Source organism: Hetaerina americana, unplaced genomic scaffold, assembly GCF_022747635.1.
Source record: "Hetaerina americana unplaced genomic scaffold, ioHetAmer1.1.p SCAF_2, whole genome shotgun sequence".
Classification (NCBI taxonomy): Eukaryota; Metazoa; Arthropoda; class Insecta; order Odonata; family Calopterygidae; genus Hetaerina; species Hetaerina americana.
This window is the reverse complement of record NW_027286763.1, coordinates 68,856,457-68,876,259: the sequence shown is the minus strand read 5'-3', so window position 1 is coordinate 68,876,259 and position 19,803 is coordinate 68,856,457. Positions and strand designations below refer to the sequence as shown.

The 19,803-nt window shown below is 35.6% G+C and overlaps 1 protein-coding gene across 1 annotated transcript in view; it reads right to left on the bottom strand.

Moving 5' to 3' along the window:
- The window catches only part of Syt7 (Synaptotagmin 7), a 34,384-nt gene extending 14,834 nt beyond the window's left edge, over nt 1-19,550 (bottom strand). Inside the window, exons 1-4 of the mRNA XM_071585208.1 lie at nt 19,410-19,550; nt 16,595-16,742; nt 7,703-7,812; nt 3,904-4,072 (exon numbers count right to left, since the gene is read on the bottom strand). Coding sequence (XP_071441309.1) covers nt 3,904-4,072; nt 7,703-7,812; nt 16,595-16,742; nt 19,410-19,550 — 568 coding nt within the window. The remainder of the gene's footprint in view (nt 1-3,903; nt 4,073-7,702; nt 7,813-16,594; nt 16,743-19,409) is intronic.
- Between the last annotated feature and the right edge of the window lie 253 nt (nt 19,551-19,803).

The window sequence follows — 19,803 nt, the reverse complement described above, 5'->3', positions numbered from 1 at the left end:
TATAGAAAATTTAGCCAAGTTGTTTTTATAATTTGATTATTTAAAGCAATGCCATTAAGTTTTTTAGAAAATTATTTTTTCTCAAAGAAATCCTGAGAAAATTAACCACATGAGTGCATTTCCAGATTCTTAAAATAAAATGTCCCTTCGTTGAAGAAAACAAATAAGTGCACATTAGATCGTCCAAAGGGAAGGGAATGATTTTTATCGGTGATGAAATATCATAATAATGGAGTGAAAACTAGCCAAAAGGCCAGCATTATGACACATGAGAAGAGATAATATGACTAACTGTACGTGTACTTGTAAAAACGACAGCTCTGTTTATTTTTGAGATAAAGAATATTAAATAAAACACAGGACGGCATCGTGAAATAAGAGCGACTGAAAGAAGAAGGAACTGGAGAGTGAAATAAATGAGTCGCAGTCAATATATCAGTGCCCTGTTCTTGAATTATTGATTTTTTTCACGTTATTTTGTTTTATACTAAGCCTTTGCCAAAAACGCATAATCTTTGGGTAATGTACAATAGAAAACGGTGATAAAAGGTTGAAATGATGAGGGAGGTTGGAAAACAACTCTCAAAAAAGCATGTCAAACGGGGATCAGCAGCCATCGATCCTGAAAATAAACGCCCGTTACTGAGTTTCGCTGAAGGAGCGGGGTCATATATTTAAGGAACATATCCTCGGGCTCACACCACTGTGAATCGGCTTCCTTACCCTGTGAAAATGTGAGAGTTCTGAGGGGAGGGGAAGGAGGAAGCGGAGTTCGCGCCCTCCCCTCCCCTTGTTGTACTTATTCTTGATGCGCAGCTCGATATTGTAAACACGAAAGAAAATGATACTCTGCTAACGGGTTCCCCGGTAGCAGTGGGCGAAAATGACACAGTGGGCGCCTATTGACCTTTCAGGGCTCTCTCGTGCATCACAAAAAGGAAGAATAATGCAGGGACGAAAACGCACACCCACGACTCCCTGTCTGCTGCGGACATTCAATGCGGGGTCATGAAAATTTAAATACAAGACTGCTCATGAATCCTTAAACAAAGAGAGCCACTGGATTTAATTTGCGAAAACAATTGGTTCTTTTCACCTGCCCAGGAATAAAACATTTCAATAATGTCAGTTGTGGGCCAAAAATGTATACACGCATCGGCTTTACTGGACATTAATCTCATTATTCCACGGTCCTGATGAGAATTTCATTTGTAGACGGAGATCAAAAATGCATAATCACCCACTTATATGTAATATTATACGCAATAAAACTTGAAATGTATCAATAAAATCCGTTCATTGCTAAGCAGCTAATTAAAATAAATAAATACGCTATTTTTAATTCAAACACTGGCATAGCAGGTAGTGCAACTGTGTTGAACTGAGGACATGGATTTCATTTAATGTTTTCAATACCAAGAGAGAATGAATGAAACTAATCAATCAAAATAAATTAAAATCATTGCATAAAAATTACATTTACACAAATTACAATAGCTTTTATAAAAAAACTTTAGACGATTTAAAAATAAAAATTGAACAGAAAATAATCAATTTATTATTTTTGCCTATCAATCATTTAAACATTGTAAACAGAAGTAAAATTCAGTATCGTACCTAAGTAAAGATGTAAAGTATAGGGAATGGGTAAATATTTGTAATGTTCCTGGTGATTTCATTGCAATTCAATATCTTGTTCAATAGGACACTTGATAAAAGCATAAAAGATTTGAGAATAGGATATTATATATTTTTGACGAAATCTATTGAGTTGATGGATAGCTTTAAAGTGCTTTTGGAGCCAAAGAAAGCTTAACAGTATAGCTTAATGTTATTGAGCAAAATAAATTAAGTGTATTAATAGCACTATATAATTAAGTCCACTCAAAACAAAACTCATCACATGGTAAACTATTGCATAAAAATAGTTGTAGAAGTAGTAATAGTTTTTATGAGACCGACAGCTGAGGTCAACGCCATTAGGGATGGATAGAAAAGAATGAAAAGTGGAGAGAAACCCGGCGTCGGCATTAAACTGCTCTTGTCGAAAGGCGCCAAGTGGTCCGCAGCTTAACGTCCCATCCAACGGACGTCGTACTCACTCAAAGTACTCTTCACAAGGCACCTCAATTAGGGATCGGGATACTACTGAAAAATATCTGTCAACGGCGAAATTAGAACCCGGGCCCTCTTAGTGGGAATCAAGTACGTAAACCACCGCGTCAACGCGATCCCGTAAATTAAAGTTGACGTGCATAAAAACATAGTACGTAATTCCTGAATTCCATAAATGATATTGAAGCATATAAATCGATTCATATGGTAAAATACAAATGGACAATCTTGACATTAACTTTAATAGGTATACGGCTAGGTGAGAAGAAATTATTGAAACTTTGATTCTAATTTTCTGAATCATTGATGCTACGTAGTGCCAATATATTTTTAAAATGCTCCCTTAATACTTTTTAATATTAATAATAAAACTTTAAAATCTCCTAAAGCTATGTGCATTAGGTGCATGCTGTATTTTAACGTTTTCTGCCAGTGGAACATTTTTGGTACAAAATATCCTCTGACTTGAAAATTCAGGTCTTCAGATGCAAAGGGGTACTTATTGCATGGGGAAATCTAATTGTTATCAGAAAATTGCTGTCAAAGTCAAATTTCAACATTTTTAGTTTGTTGCGCATTCTACGTTAAACTTTCAGGTTAATAGTAATCTACTAGATACCACTGGTTAGCTACCTACCCAGAGGTGCCTTGAACCCCAAGTGTTTTCAAGGGTCTCAAGGGAGCATTTTGAGTTTCCATTATGATCGGGGCCATGAGGGACCCATCTAATGTACGACTAGTCCACCCAACTAGTGGAGAGAGACAGTTGAAGTAGCCCATGTGGCATCAAACTCTCCGTTCCCCCATGACAAAACCCATTAGGTTAATATCCAGGTTTTACCTTAATTGAGAAAAGGTGAGAATATTTATTCAAAATGCTGGTCTCTTTGGCTTGAAATCTCCTTGAAAAGAGGAAATATTATAATGGTTTCAATCTCAATTCCGAAATGTTTTCAGTGATATGATTAAGTCGTGAAGAGAGGTCGAATTTGAAAATGGAAGATGGGTGTAGAATTCCGAATAACCTTCGTTGCGACTCTTTCGGTCGAGTTTTTTGCAGTGTGAATTGTTTTTGATACAGCAGTATTTATTTTAACCCTTCATTTCCAAGCGCATAAATGAAATTGCCAAAAGTGCATTGAGGTATCTTGACAAGAATCAAAATTAATAACGCCTAAAGTTATACATAATGTACACATAACTGTATAACAAATTGCCTACATTTACGGCGCTAGCACTAAATTCTATTGACTGGAAGGGCATAAAGAAAATTTACTGTTACGATATTTTCAGGTATGTTCATCTCATTAGGTAATAATTTCCATCTCCAAAACGAAATTTAATACACTTTATTTGATAAATTTATGACTGATGCAAATTTAATTATGTATGTAAATCAGGTAAACATGAATAAAAGGAATATCTTATCGCATTTCAAAGTAAATCTAATATTATTCTTAGATTATTCAATGGAGTGTAAAGTGTAATATAAATGAAAGGATTTAGTTTAAGAAGTGATAACGTCAAATCCTGAGTGCTAGGAAATAATTTGTAATGCTGTTCATTTAGTACCCATTTTTAAAGTCGTGACGACACCTTGAGGCCATCAGGAATAACAATTCGATAGAAGAATCAACGTTCAAAGTAGAATCCATTTCAATCTTACTCATTACATGGAAATTGGTATGACGCAAACGAGTGCTTTAAAGTTTCAGGCTGGGGATGAATGCGCCTCACAAGCTAACGCATTTGGCGAAAGACAGGTGCAGACTATTTCCACATACTCACCCGATTTCCCATTTATGTCCTTGGCCTTGAGGTTCCTTGCTTTGAGCAGAGTTAGCGTGAGGATGGAGTTACTAGGGTGGTAGCACAAGGAAGTGAGCAACTCTCCGCACTTATCCTTCGCAGGCGGTTTTAGCGCTTTCCAGAAGGACGGCTTCTCCGAGAGGTCAACCTGATGGTCAAACAAAAATATATCATTCAAAATCACGACATCCTTGATCAGAAAGTATCACCTAATTAGAATGAAAATTATATATATATATATATATATATATATATATATATATATATATATATATATATATATATATATATACTACCTTGATCAAAAATTTCCCGGAATTTATTCAGAAAATTAAAAATACAAGTTTATTCATCTAAATCTATATTGTCCCCTTCAAAGTAATCCCCATCGACTGCAACACACTTATGCCAGCGCTTGATCCAATCCTCGAAACATTTTTTATATTCGGTTTTCGGTATGTCCATCAGTGCTTCCTGCGATTTTTCCATTACTTCCTCTCGGCTGCTAAAACGCGTTCCCCGTAATGGTTTTTTAACTCGATTGAACAGAAAGAAGTCACAGGGAGCCAAATCAGGTGAATTCGGTGGCTGTTGGATGGTATTTGTTGCATTTTTCGTCAAAAAATTACGAATAATGATAGCACTGTGCGACGGTGCGTTATCATGGTGCAAAATCCACGAGTTTTCTGCCCACATTTCTGGTCTCTTTCGGCGAATTGCTTCACGCAAACGTCTCATAACGCCCAAATAATACTCTTTGTTTACTGTCTGGCCTTCTGGCAAAAATTCATGATGCACTACACCGTTGTAATCCATGAAAACCGTCAGCATTGCCTTCTTTTTTGACTGAAAACGACGTGGTTTTTTTGGTCTCGGCTCATTTGGTGAACGCCATTCAATTGCCTGATGTCTGGATTGCGTGTCGTACTCATAAACCCACGTCTCGTCTCCAGTAATGATCCTTTTGATGAATGTGGGATCGGATTCAGCCTCGCAAATCATGTCTTTTGCGACGTCAACACGGTCTCTTTTTTGCATGAAATTGAGGTCTTTTGGCACCACCTTTGCTGCTACACGACGGAAACCCAAATCATTAACCACAATGTCTTGGGCGGATCCATAGGCAATGTTCAAGTCCTCCGCTATTTCTCTGATGGTTAATTTGCGGTTATTGACCAACATTTCTTTTACTTTATCAATTTTTTCACCGACTTTCGATGTCGATGGTCTGCCACTGCGTTCATCATCTTCGATTGACTCACGACCACTTCTGAACCGCTCGTGCCACTGGTAAACGACCGTTTTTTTTAGAGAATCGTTGCCGAAACACTTTTCCAACATTTCCAACGTCCGTGCGCCACTAAATCCGTTTTTTACGCAAAATTTAATACAAGTTCGTTGTTGCAAATTTAAATCCATTTCTGCAATTGTAAAAAATCGCCAACACACACAGAGATAGATGTACTCTTGGCTACGTAACTTTTGCAAATGTCAAGTTATGACACTAAGATTTAAAGGGAATATCAAAAACAGATGTACCAATTTAACAAAAAAAAACAGAACTCAAATCGGAACGATGGGAGCGCCACACGGTGGTTATTCCGGGAACTTTTTGATCAAGGTAGTATATATATATATATGTATATATACATATATATATCATGTGAGGACTACAGGACGATAAGTTTGATATCACACGCAGCTAAAGTTGTTCTCAAGGATCATAAACAAAATGATAGAGAGTGAGGCAAATGATTACTTAGGGGAGGATCAGTGTGGGTTTAGGAAGGGAAGAGGTACGCGAGATGCCATTGCAGTAATGAGATTATTAATCGAGAGGAATATAGAACACAACCAGGAGGTATTTGCCTGTTTCGTAGATTTCGAAAAAGCTTTTGATAGAGTGAACTGGGAAAAACTAATGAGTATATTGCAGAAAATAGGAATAGATTGGAGAGAAAGGAGGCAAATCCGCAACCTGTACATGTCTCAGACTGCTCAGGTGAGGGTGGGGAACGGGTATATATATATATATAGTATATATATATATATATATATATATATATATATATATATATATATATATATATATATATATATATACTATATATATATATATATATATATATATATATATATATATATATATATATATATATATATATACAGGGTCGCACCCAAAAGTGGTAGGACTGATTTTTTTACAAGAATTTTATTGACGATATACTTACATCGACTTAATAATCTTCAAAGTATGCTCCTTGAGCTGCTACACACTTAGTATAACGTTGCTCCCATTCCCCGTACGCCCGATGGAAATTTTCTTTGGGGATGCCGTTGATGACCCTCGACGAAGCCTCTTGAACGGCCTTTATCGAGTCAAAACGTCGTCCCTTGAGCTGTCTTTTCATCAGGGGGAAGAAGGAGAAGTCCGGTGGTGCCAGATCGGGAGAATAGAGCGGGTGCGGCAACGTGGCAACGCCGTATTTTGCCAGGAGCTGTCTGATGACGAGCGCACCATGGCACGGCGCGTTGTCATGATGAAGCACCCAGCAGTTTGCGATGGCCGGTCGGACTCTTTTCACGCGTTTTCGGAGACGGGTGAGCACCTGCACGTAAAAGTTCCCATTCACAGTCTCCCCTGGTGGGACAAACTCCTTGTGAACCACTCCATGACGGTCGAAAAACACAATCAACATCATTTTGATTTTTGATTTGCTCATGCGAGCCTTTTTTGGACGTGGGGACGCGGAAGTGTGCCATTCCGCGGATTGTCTTTTCGTTTCGGGGTCATATTGAAAAACTCATGTTACATCACCAGTTATCATATTGTCCAAACAATTTTCATCTCGCTGCAAATTTGCTAACACTTCTTCGGAAATGCGCACACGAGTTGCCTGTTGGTCGACACTCAGAATTTTCGGCACCATCTTGGCGCACACCTTGCGTGTGGCCAAATCCTGTGAAATAATGCGTTGGACGTTAGATGCAGACAGACCCAACTGGTCTGAAATGTCTTCACTGGTTAAGCGTCGGTCTGTGTTCGGCAATGTCCTTACTCTGTCCACATTCGTGTCGGTTCTTGCCGTCGACGGCCTGCCGGAGCGATGGTCGTTTTCAACGAGCTCCCTACCCTCTTTAAACAACTTGTGCCACTCAAATACTGTGGAACGGCTTAAGGCAGTGTCCCCATAAGCCTGCTTGATCATATCGAGGGTCTCAGTTGCCGTCTTCCCGAGTTTCGCACAAAAATTCACGGAATAACGTTGTTCTAAATTGAGATTCATTTTGTTTTTCCACGCGGACAAAAAACTTGCTTCACTAAAAACGGTGTCCTCACTCAACGACAGCCCGCAGGCGACTGAGGTTGGTGTTGGTCTGTTTCTCAGAGCCCCCTCCACTTTACCCTGCCAGGGAGATCCCCCTCCACCGCTACGTTCGCGCCAGAGAAGATCAGTCCTACCACTTTTGGGTGCGTCCCTGTACATATATATACATATCGTATATATATATATATATATATATATATATATATATATATATATATATATATAGTTATAAGTTATGTTAAACATCTGGGATATGACATTTTTATTGAGTACCGTACCATCCCAAAGGCTGAATGAATGGTTTTTTAATTATTGAATTATATTGTTTTTAATTTCGCTGCATGGATCATTAATAGATGCAGTTTTTTGTAAGAATCATAAATGAAAACCATTAAAATCCTGTCATATCAACGGGTGCAGGTATTCAGTTAAAATGGTTCATGACTCACCTGGCAGAGAGGTAGAAAGACTTCTCCTATAGAGTCGTCCCTCGAGAATCTGTCATAGTCGAATACATGTAGGTGGAGTACTCGGCTCTGCAGTTTTTGAATTGGGAAACCTGAAAATATACAAAAACGAAGGTATATAAGTAAATTATTGCAAGGGTTTTAAATTAAAAATCCCCATTAGCATTAGTTGTTTGAGGTAGACAATGAATGTATTCAGAATACTCAATTTTTAATTTACCTTTAATCTTTAGACCACATTTGAAGATAATTTGAAAAGTCCGTGCAAAGTATGGGAGACGGTACTACTTGTGGGCATCTAAGTTATTTTTAGTCAATATTATCTCTTTCAGGAACATGCACCAAGTATCTGACAGATTGGTGAATTACAGGAATTATTGGTGTGTTTAGAGGTTGTCAAATAGAGCAAGTTGAATTATTACAGAAAATAATGAAGGTGTAATTCATTCGCTGGTAAAAACATTAATTCATCAAAACTTTGTGTAAATAAATTCTCAGGAGACTATGGTAAACTTGATAAAAAAATACTGAGTATTCAACTTCGATTAGAAATGTTGATAAGTTTTTCAATACTTTTTACATTGACGCTGAACGTACAATCCCCCTTCAGGAGTTACTACTCCAGATATCATCGATGAAATTCATGATTTCAAAATAAACGGTAGTAAAGGGTGCGTTAATTTGTTCGTGCTATAGACATCTTGAGTAAAGGGTAAGATAATATAATACTTCGACATTTCTACATGAGAAATATATTTACAAGGTGGGTGCCGTGATGACTCACAATTGACCAAAAACGTGCCCTGGCCCAAGGCAGGTATACAGTTGCTTCAGCTAAATCCGCAGGACTTGAAGTATAATTTCGTTACTGTTGAAAATCATGCATATAACACTACATTCTTGAGACCGAAGAATTGTTAAATAATGAAAGAACACATCCAACTTGAATAATTATATCCTGTTGTTTACAGTCAACAATCACTGCAATTACTCAAGCTTCATTTAATCAATGCTTTACAATATATGAGTAGGTATATTATATGATTAGTAAGTGTTTTAGAAAAATTCTTCACACTGATTAAAACATTTTAATCACATCTTGCTTTCTTCCCCAAAATTCTAAATAAAGATAGAGTAAATTACGGAGAAAACTATTAAATTGATGAGTTATTGATTGAAAAATAAACACCACTTCACTCATTACCTAAGAATAATACTTATAATGGCATAGTTGATAATAAAATACAATGAAATGGGACCCTATCATAAAAAGTCACAGTGATGAACCCAAGAAATTGATTTGATAATTGAGAGTAGAACTCAGCATCTTGAGTGGCTTCGCAGCTATAGCACTCGAAACCGGGATCCTATTCATCACTAAACGCTCTAATTGCTAGGCTCCTATGAAGTTTAGCCATTTCTTTAGAAAAGTGGATAAATCAAAACAATATAATTAAATAAATATTCATGGTGAAATTTACCTGACATTTTTTACAAAACGCTGATGATATATGTTTAAATAGTTAAAACAAACATGGCTGATAAAATGTACTATTAATAAAAAATAAATCAGAGAACTTGCGCTATTAATTAAAAGTATACAGCAATGGGAATAAGTATTACTATAAAAACAATTGCTTCATCATAGATTGTAAATTGAGTAACTCCAGGGGTGATGTGGTGGAAGTCGAACATCATGAATAACTGATCCTGATTATGATATAATACATCGAAACCCGGTCTTTAAATAAAAAAAATTATCAAGTAGAAAAGAGCTATGATCAGTTATTCATCATAGATTATGTTGATTTATTTCCAGAAAGTTCGAATCCTCTCATTTATCAAGAACTATCTTCGAGATGAGGATAGTAGTTAACCCAATCGATATATTCCATAGTGATCTTTACTACTCCATATATACCAAAGTGATCTTTTAGATCACTATGGAATATATCGATTGGGTTAACTACTATCCTCATCTCGAAGATAGTTTATAGATGAGGTTTAATCTTGGGACAGAGCAGAGTCCCCGTAAACCTTACAAATCATTTTGTTAGTATCCTGAAGAGATTTTTTCACTCTAGCAAAAAACTTATGCGCATAACGCTGCTCGATCGTCGATTCTATTTTTTTCGTGACACGGTCGGCGCGCAGAGGTTAACAATAACTGACGTCCTGCCGCTTTCACAGCTTGGAGAGCAATGAAACCGACTTAGCGGCAAAGCTTAGCATCCATTCACCTATGGTTCAATTCCATTCCAATCAATACAAGCGGTTCGGGAAATTCAAATGCATTACTTTGGGAACGCACCCTGAAGTTAAAAACAGCCCCCTTGGATCATGTAATCAATCGTTTAACTTAGGCACTTGACACAGTTGAGCTAAATTGATGAAGTGCTGGTAATAAATACAAATTTAAACAAGGAGTAACTTTATAGCTTAAACTTCTAGTATAAATAATTATATCACTTAATTACATACATTTGTCATTGGAAATTCTTTATTTCACAGAACCAGTAGCATTTTACGTCTGAAACTGCCAGTAAGTGCATATGATTTGACTAAAAGTTATCATTTTCTGCACCCTAAGAACACGGCAATGGCTACAAGTTTACCATTAATCGAAAAATTTCTGGCTCACTGTAACTAAAATTTTCCACGTTAAACCACGAAAAATTTCAACTATTGAAACAATATGGCTCAGAATCAGATAAACTTAAAATACCTGTTCGACCGGAGACGTAATCTTGAATCTTCATAGCGCGCAAACCTCACTGTTATTAATGAAGCGAAAACGCTACCACCTTTATTCAAATTTAAATACACCAAACTTAACACCGTTCCTGTCGCTACGTGCGTTCCTCAGTAGTGCCTTACCGGGTTAATCGTATCATGGATCGCCATTACGAAAAAGTCAAAAAAATTAATTGTTATACCTCTTAAAAGTGATCAAGTCTGAAGCTACTGGCTTTCCCAAATTAATGATTCGGTAACATTTAGACGCTTATCTCAAGAACCTGTAGGATATGATAAGAATCAAAAATGTTCGAAAAAAAGAACGCACACACACACACATATATATATATATATATATATATATATATATATATATATATATATATATATATATATATATATATATATATATATATATATTTATATATACAACGATTGTACGGAAAAACTCACACGAGCGGCACAATAATGGGCTGACACAATATAACACAAATAGAAAAGAATAGACACATTTAAAAGAACACTCACACGGTAAATTGTTCGAGCTTTCGGCCCTCTCAGAGGCCTTCTTTCACTCAGTCTCTCTTGAAGAAGGCCTCTGAGAGGGCCGAAAGCTCGAACAATTTAACGTGTGAGTGTTCTTTTAAATGTGTCTATTCTTTTCTATTTGTGTTATATTGTGTCAGCCCATTATATATATATATATATATATATATATATATATATATATATATATATATATATATATATATATATATATATAAATATATATATATATATATATATGTATTTATTTATCTATTGTAACCCAATTGCTACTGTTTTTTTGCTCCCACTTGAATATCGTAGTGTTTCAATCCCAAGGACTTCAAAACGAGTCTAAGTACGCTTCAAATTATTTTTAGCCTGAATTTATCAAAATTAAAAAAATATCCACACAAAAACAGGATCAAATGGTTACCTAGATATAATTTATAGTTTATAGTGTTTTAGTTTCATCTCTCATTTCCAGCATCTGATATTGATATTGTTGGTAAATATTTAAATACCAATCAATTCGTAGCGGAATGAAAATAAAATCATTCAATTCAAAGTTAGGGCTACTAAATACATATAATTCGGTACTTGAACGCTCCATTTGGGGATAACAAGTTTTTGGTTTTATAAATGTTTCCTAGTTGGTAGGATCAAAGATTCAATTCGCAGAGAATCACCATTTTCCCCTTTTGCAGGGAAGAAGAAGCAACCTCACTCATTGCAATAAAACGAATCATTTCATAAGACGATAAAAACTAAGCCAGACAAGTGTTTGCGACGGAGCAAGGAAAACGAGCTTTTTTTAAATCACGAGTGCGAAGACAGGCAGGGAGACCCGAGTCGTGCTCATGTTCAACGGGTGAGAGCATGCCACGAATCGTTCGCTGCCGTTCAACCACTTGTTGATTTTTGGTTGCATAATTTTGAACACGGCGATAAAAAGTACGTAAAATCTCCTCTCCCACGAGATGGTCTAACTTGCTCCTCATTCGCATTCTAATTCGCTGGTGAATGAAAAACTGGGAAGGGCGTAACGGTTCTGCGTGAATCGGAGCGCACGCTCACTCATCCGTTCAGGTGCAGACAAAAGATAATTTGGGTCTACTAAAATATTCTAGCTTCGGCGTAAATCGCCTCCACCTTTCCCCACAACTTGCACGTACGAGTAAGTACGTGGCAAGAACTTTTACCCGGTGTATTTTGCGGGACAGCTAATTCCAAATCTCCTGAACTCCGATGGGAAAGCGATGGTGTACAGAATGAGCCAGTCCTTTCAGGCAAAGTGCATAACCAACAATTTTCGTGGGAATTGCTGTAATTTATGCGAAACAATTGCTTCAACTCCGAAGCGATTTTGTGGGGATTTGAGGGATCTGTTAAAAAAGAATAAAACATTTTTTCATTCAGTTCTCAGTTATTAGAGAGAAAAAATATTTTAAGTTCGAAGCGAATCAGTTTGGAGGGGTAAATAATGCGAACTCTGCGACGAAGAAAATGCGGGAGAATTATAGTATAACTGACTCGAAGGATGCACATTTTTCAAGGAAAATATTACCATATGGATAATTATAAATACTCTCCATAACATGGAGTCTGTTACTAGTTTTTCTTCTGAGGCTCGATAAAATCTCACTGTGTAAAAGAATGCAACTTCGCCAACTTTTTGATTCCATCTTTGTTATTTTTGATTTGCTTGACCTATATTATAAAACGGAAAATGAGTATGGATGGAAAATGAGTATGGATATGGAGTATCATTAAGTAAAGCATAATAAATTATATACAGCTATGCATTAATAATTACATAAATTCCTTAACTGTTCCTGTGGCGCTTATTTCTTCTGAATTACCGTAAGTTTACGTAATTTCCCAGGACTTGAAATCAGAATCTATCTCAATAAATAAAATGGTTTTACTCAATAAAGCAAAATAGAAAAATAATAGGTCACAATTAGGTTGACTGAATCTTAAAACCATCATCTAATTTCTCTAGTTATTGTTGTTATGAGTTAAAAAATTTCAATTATTAAATTTATTTACAAGCACCTTTATTAAATAAATGTTCATACTATTGGTAAACGATGGAATAACTTTTCTGAGATATATGGAAGGTTAATATATTTTTCAAAGCTTTTAAATATTTTGTGTGATTTTAAATATGCGATCAAAAGTTAACATGCATAATCATTTCCACGATTAATTAAAATTGAAAGAGAACTACTCTTCAAATAGAAAGTACAGGATGCTTGAAAGGTTAAATATTCATTCAAAAAAGCTTGTAAGTCACGTTTCGATTAATGTAGCGGAGATATTGGACCTACGCACATTATGACCGCTTAAAACAATAAATAAAATTTAAAATAGTGAAAAAGAAATCATGAAGAGTAAGAGGAAAACTAAAATCCCTTACTGACTTAATTAATTCCAAAAAAATCACATAAAGTTATGGGGCATATGTGTCAGCAAAAAAATAATGAACTTGTGGAACACATATGGTACATAATTTTCACCTGAATGTATATTTAAGCACTTACTTGACCACTGTGTGTTTCCCTGAAATGTAAAGGAAATCTCCTTTTCGGCTCTAGGGATATTATTTAAATTAGTCAGTCATAAAAAGACCGTTAGAAGCTCAATTTATCCTTACCAAGCACAAACTTGCCAATTAATAGATAGCATTTTGCGGAAACTGTATCTAATAAGATTATTGTAAGAAATCAACGCAGAAAATAACTTACAGTACAGAATAAGTGTAAGATTTTATAACCTTATATATCGAATTAAAATCGAAAAAAAACGTACTTGGCAAATGAAATGCTCTGAAATACATCCGAGAAAATTATATCTCCGATCGTATTCAATTAAAGGTCTTAAATATCATAACGGAATGAAACTAGCAACTGTGCGCACTTACTCCAATTAAAACACGGAAGGATTATTTTTCAATTCTTCACGTTAGTAACTCTTTAACTCATGACCTTGTTCCATTTAATTTATTAGAGAACCAGGTTAGAGCAATTGGATCGTTGCCCAAACTAAAGATTATATCTCTAAGATAACTGTTTTACTCATCGAGAATTAATGTTTGTCTTGGGATAAATAAAGTATGTGTGGTCATTCAACACTCCTGATATCTTTAATTATTCTGCAATTGGTTTGTTACACTGAATGAAGAAAAATATTGCTATAAAACTAATCGATTGATGACGCACGACATTGGAGGTCAGCAGAAAGGGCAGATATCCTTGATGAACAATAAACAAATGGTGCTTTTAAATAAATCTCCTAAAAGAAGATTCTTGCTTCATACGAGGGTCATCCGGAAAGTAGTACCCGTTCGTGCCGCATGAAGTGCTGACGACGCGAGTAGCCGCTGGACGAGGTCAGATAGCTTCAGTGGCTTGTCTGCCTTCTCTGAGCCGAGTTGCGTGACGCTAGCATTGCCTGTGTTGTTTCTGTGATTGTTTACAATGTTTAAAAAAATTGAGAACGCCGCCAGTTGTGAAGTGAGGGCAGTGATTAAATTCCTCAATGCAAGAAACGTTCGCCCATGTGATATTCATCGCCAATTAAAGGAGGTGTATGGAGACAATGTAATGGACGAGTCGTCTGTTCGGCGGTGGTGTCGCAACTTCAACATGGGGAGGGGGAACACACACGACGATGAGCGTTCGGAGAGACCGTCTGTCATTACAGACCAACTGGTGAGCTCAGTTGACGAATTCGTGAGGAACGATCGGCGCGTCACAATTGATGACATCTGTGAGCATTTTCCCAATGTTTCTCGAACAATTGTTCATGAAATTGTTAAACACCATCTGCATTATGCAAAAATTTGTGCAAGATGGGTCCCTCGCGTATCTCAATGAGCTGGCGGCGAAGGACTATGCAGCAGGAATACAGAAACTTGTCACACGTTATGACAAATGCCTTAATTTGCTTGGAGATTATGTTGAGAAGTAGTTTAAAGTATCCTCTTTCAAATAAAATTTTTTATGTTTGTTAATATTTACTTTTGTGTCTTTATTTCACGAACGGGTACTACTTTCCGGATGACCCTCGTATTTAGTGTACCTGGTTTCTCTTGCTCTCTGAAGGTGGGTTTTTTTTAAGAAATAAAAATGAGAAATAAAAAAGGAAATGGATTAAATAAATTTAAATAATATCGTTCATCCCTTAGTATTTGGTATTAAAATAAAAAAATGTCCTAATCCACGGTATTAAAGTATTTACCTGAAAATAACATGGTACGAGCTGGTATTTCGCTTTTTAAAAACAAACTGACTTCATGATAAATTCAAAGAACCTGCGGGAAATTCGAAGAGAGTAACTTTTAACGAAACTCATGCATTTTTTTAGTGAGTGAGAAGTAATCTTGGATTTCAAAGAGGAATCTCAGATGTGTTGAACAAACAGAATATTAAATTACCTTAAGTGAGGTTACAAGAGTTATCTAATTTTTTTCCGAATACACGAGAAAAAATAATTCAACTGAAAGCAAAATGACACTATCATTATGAAAATCCCTTTTGTTGTAACAGCTTCAGCAAATTTATCACAATACGCATTTTAGAAGCAAATGACTTAGAGAACTTATTTAATCTATTCAATCTATGGGAAAGAAAAGAGAAGAGGTCTTGTACATTAGTCACCCGCTTTTTTACTGATCAATCATTTGTACCAGGTGCCACCTCTACAAAAAGTGTTACTTTACGGGATGGGCTGTCATTCTATCATGTAGTTTCGGCCATTTTTGAAGTTAAAAGAAACTTTCAGATCGAGCTCAAATTAAACCAATTTCCCTTGTTTAAAGAAATTACTTTGGGTTTTTACCAGATCCATAACTTTCATTATAATGGCATTAACTGATATATTACACAACAAAATTGTAGCTCTATGGAAACTGAATTTTTGCGTCTGCTTAATTATCATCAACAGTTTTGGTGCTACTTCTTGGATGATATAAAGTGAATTTTTAAGGGTTAAAAGCCTCTTATTCAATTTTATTTATCTTTATTCTCAGAATTTTAACCATGAGATAATGACTGTCAAATGGCTTATCAACTGTTACGCATTAACCTGCTGCGTTAATAGGGTTAATAGAACACCCATTTCTCTTTTTTAAGTCTCCATGCTAAACTTTTGTGTTTGAATTGCTACAAATATTATGCCATCGGTCATTGTTTACATCATACTGTAATAAAAAGTACATAAAACACGGAAAGTCACAAAATCAGCCTATTTTATGCGTATTTAATGTATCCTTAATTGAATGTATATATATATATATATATATATATATATATATATATATATTTATATATATACATATATATACATATTTGCATATAATAATAATCACATATTTTCATATAAGGCAAAAAATTGTATATTTTTTCTAAGTATTTAGTATAGTTTGACAGATGAACAAGGGAGGTCTTAATTAAAATTCCGGAATAAATGATGCATAATATCGCGGGCAAGGAGAATTTGATAATACATCCAAAATATTAAGTAACCAATTGCAAAGTAACTTTGCAATGATAAAAAATAATGTAAGTACTGCTTGGTTGAAGGAAGACTTATGTAGAGAGTACGCACCTTCAAAGTAGAAAGTTTCATTCCATCTAGGGTTTAACGTTCTCCGTTTGATTTTTGTCTCCAGTCGATGCTTTTTGTCCGGCAGGAGCGTGACTCTCACGTAAGGATCGGATGTTCCCGAAAGATCCTTTGCTGGCAGCTCCTTTCCCTGCAAAGTTATATCATTCTTTACAAAGGTTCACATGGCTTTTGTGTATTTTGCTTTAAGTTCTGTATTCTGTGTTTTTAGTAATATCAACGACATTTAAACTTGTTTTGCAAGATGAGAAAGAAACATACCATATGTCATTGCAAAAATATTTTAATCAAAAGAGCTTGAATCAATTAGAAAATATGCCAAATGATATTTCTTTCAAATAAAAATATTAAGAACTCAAATAAATTTCATTATATTTGACGCTATGTAATTAGTTCTGTTATTTGGACAACAAATTGAAGTATGTATCTGATTTTAGGCAAAAATAGTTTTGAAACGAGCAATGAAATACAGTAAGTATGTGAACATCACCGCCAATATTTTAAATATATTTATTTTTAAATAATTAACGTTACCTCCTTGGCCCATACAAGAGAAGTTAAATATTTAGTGGGTAAGAGTTCAAAGTCAAAATTAACAAAATTCAATTTATTTCTAATTTCAATGCATTTCAGTTTATTAGCAATAAGCAAATATAATAAAATATTCTTATTGACGAATCTCTATTTCAAAGTTTTTAAGTCTATAAGCCATCATTTAACGCCATTTTTATAACATGGTGCATCTAAAATCCGTGTTAATTGAAAATAATGCAGAATGCCTAAGAATGGTGAGCGTGCCACAATTGCCAAATGCCATCTTGACATAAGGTATATCCCTACAGAATCACTCCCTAGGAAGACGAAAAACTGCTGCTTCAAGATTCATTCCGAAATCCGAGGAACGATTTCTGACGTAATCGATCTCCTGTCTACTGGGATTTTAAGCAGACCATTTCGCTTCACTCCCCCTTTTCTGTGCTGAGTCAAACCGGATCCTGGATCCCTTCTCATGTGGAAAGATACACACTTGTATGACGAGGTGAATAGTTGGTACGATTAATCAGATAATTCCGCTTGAGTTATTGCATTGTGTTTCCCGAGAGATACCTAATATGGAGGCCAAAATATACAGAAAATTAAAATTGCAGCACTAGAATCTACAAGATTACCAATACTTCTATCACGAAAGAAAATATACGGTGGGTCAAAAACTAAATTCGTTAAATAAAAGTAAATGCGTGCGTAATGTTCATGGGTGCCAAGATCTAAGAGGAAAAAGTCATTTTAAAAACGATAACTCTTATCCTTTCAGCCATTATTACGAATGTCAGTCGTTTAGTCAAGCGTGCATCGATATTTGAAAAATGAACTAAATCTGACGTTTGAGCAAGTGTTATTTTGAACGCAGTTTATGCCAGTCAGCTTGAGAATGTGTTAATTTTCATGACTACTTCAAACAATATTCATGATTGCCATTAATGTCGAATTAAGCGATATTCCTATTAAAGCTTCTACATACAATATTGAATTTACAATTTCAAATGTATCACCGTCATGTAGTTCATCAGTAATTTGGAATGGATTTCGATTATTTATTTAATATTTATATTTTCAAATATTATCACATTAAAATATTGCTAAGATTTTAATTCGAATAGGCTCTCTAATGAAAATACCGAACCAATATAACTCATATTTTGTTTGACTTACATTATTTGAAAATTAAATATTACGTGAAAAATTAGTTGTGATACACGGTGATCTATGATTAATATTTGAGTTTTGACCAAAATAATCACAAAAAAATGTCAGATAATGTTAGATAACTTTTAAGGTCTTACAGTTATTTTTTTCATTTAAAGAAACAATATATTTCTAGAACAAGATTCACAATTTCAAAGTTTTTTTTCAATTAATTTCGCCATTCGTAAAATTATATGTGTATATGAATACATATATATGAATATATATATAACAAAAGAAAATGTATCATATGTTTGAGGTGAATGATAAGAAAATAACATAGCAAGTAGTTAATTGAATAAATGGAAATGACTCGCTGAAAAGAGTCAGTCACTCTGCAGACCGAACTTGATATCTTTATAATGATAACAACACAACAATTATTTTAAAACCATTTAAAGTATCTCCCAGATGGTAAATTTTCCTCTGAGTTCTTTTGTAACCATATCTCAATTATCAATTCCAACCCACTCACGTTGGACCATGAGCACGTATAAAAGCTAACTCCGCAAAATAACGCGTTCATTGCACTTTTTTGCTCATCTACATTCACCTCTTTAAAAGTCCAATTGTTACATATTTTGCCGTCAAATAATTAATATTTATGCACACAAATAAGTTACTAAATATTAACTCTCAGTGACACAAAATTCATACCTCAAGATAAACAGTACATACACTCAAGATTCTGGCTCCCCAAGGACGGCAATTAAAAATTCAATCAGTTAAATCGCCCCCAATCTACTCTCACGCCGCACACTCGACCCCTCCCTCCTCTCCAAAGCTCTCAAGAAAGCCAGAGAAATAATTAAATAATGCTAAGTAGAAAGTTAAGTTTCAACCCGACGAGGTAGACGTGCAACTTTAAAAGAGAACTTAGAATTTAGAGCTTGATAAAAACACTCGACCCCTTTTAAGGGAGGATTCTTCCATTAAGGCCGTCCCTGCACGACGTTTTAGTGCCACGTTCGCCGCCTGCCCACCCCTCGCTAAGTACCACTTCAAGCCACACACAGAGCAGAGGCGGGTGCAAGAGAAGGAGCAATTTCCTCACCTGCAGGATGCGTAGAATGAGCGTCGTGTTCTGGAAATCGTACTCGAGGCTGAAGTGGATCTGGCCGACGTTCTCAGAGGGCTCCGAGTTGTCGATGTACATGTCCACCAAGGAGATGGAGCGACTCTGGAGAAATGCCATCTAGTGGTCGGACATTGAACACAAAACAACAAAGGGGGAAAGGGGCGGGGTTCGGGGGACCGGGATTTTTTTGTCCGTTGATGTGAGAGGGGAGCGTGGGGTTGAAGAGAGAGAGAGATAAGCGAGGTCCGAAAAAAAGAAGCGAATCGAAATCCAGCATTAATTTTCTGCAACGTAGACCCTGCAAAAGAATTCTTAATAATTTGGGACACGGACTTTGGCCAAAGGTCCATCAGAAGAGTAGGCCAGTTCG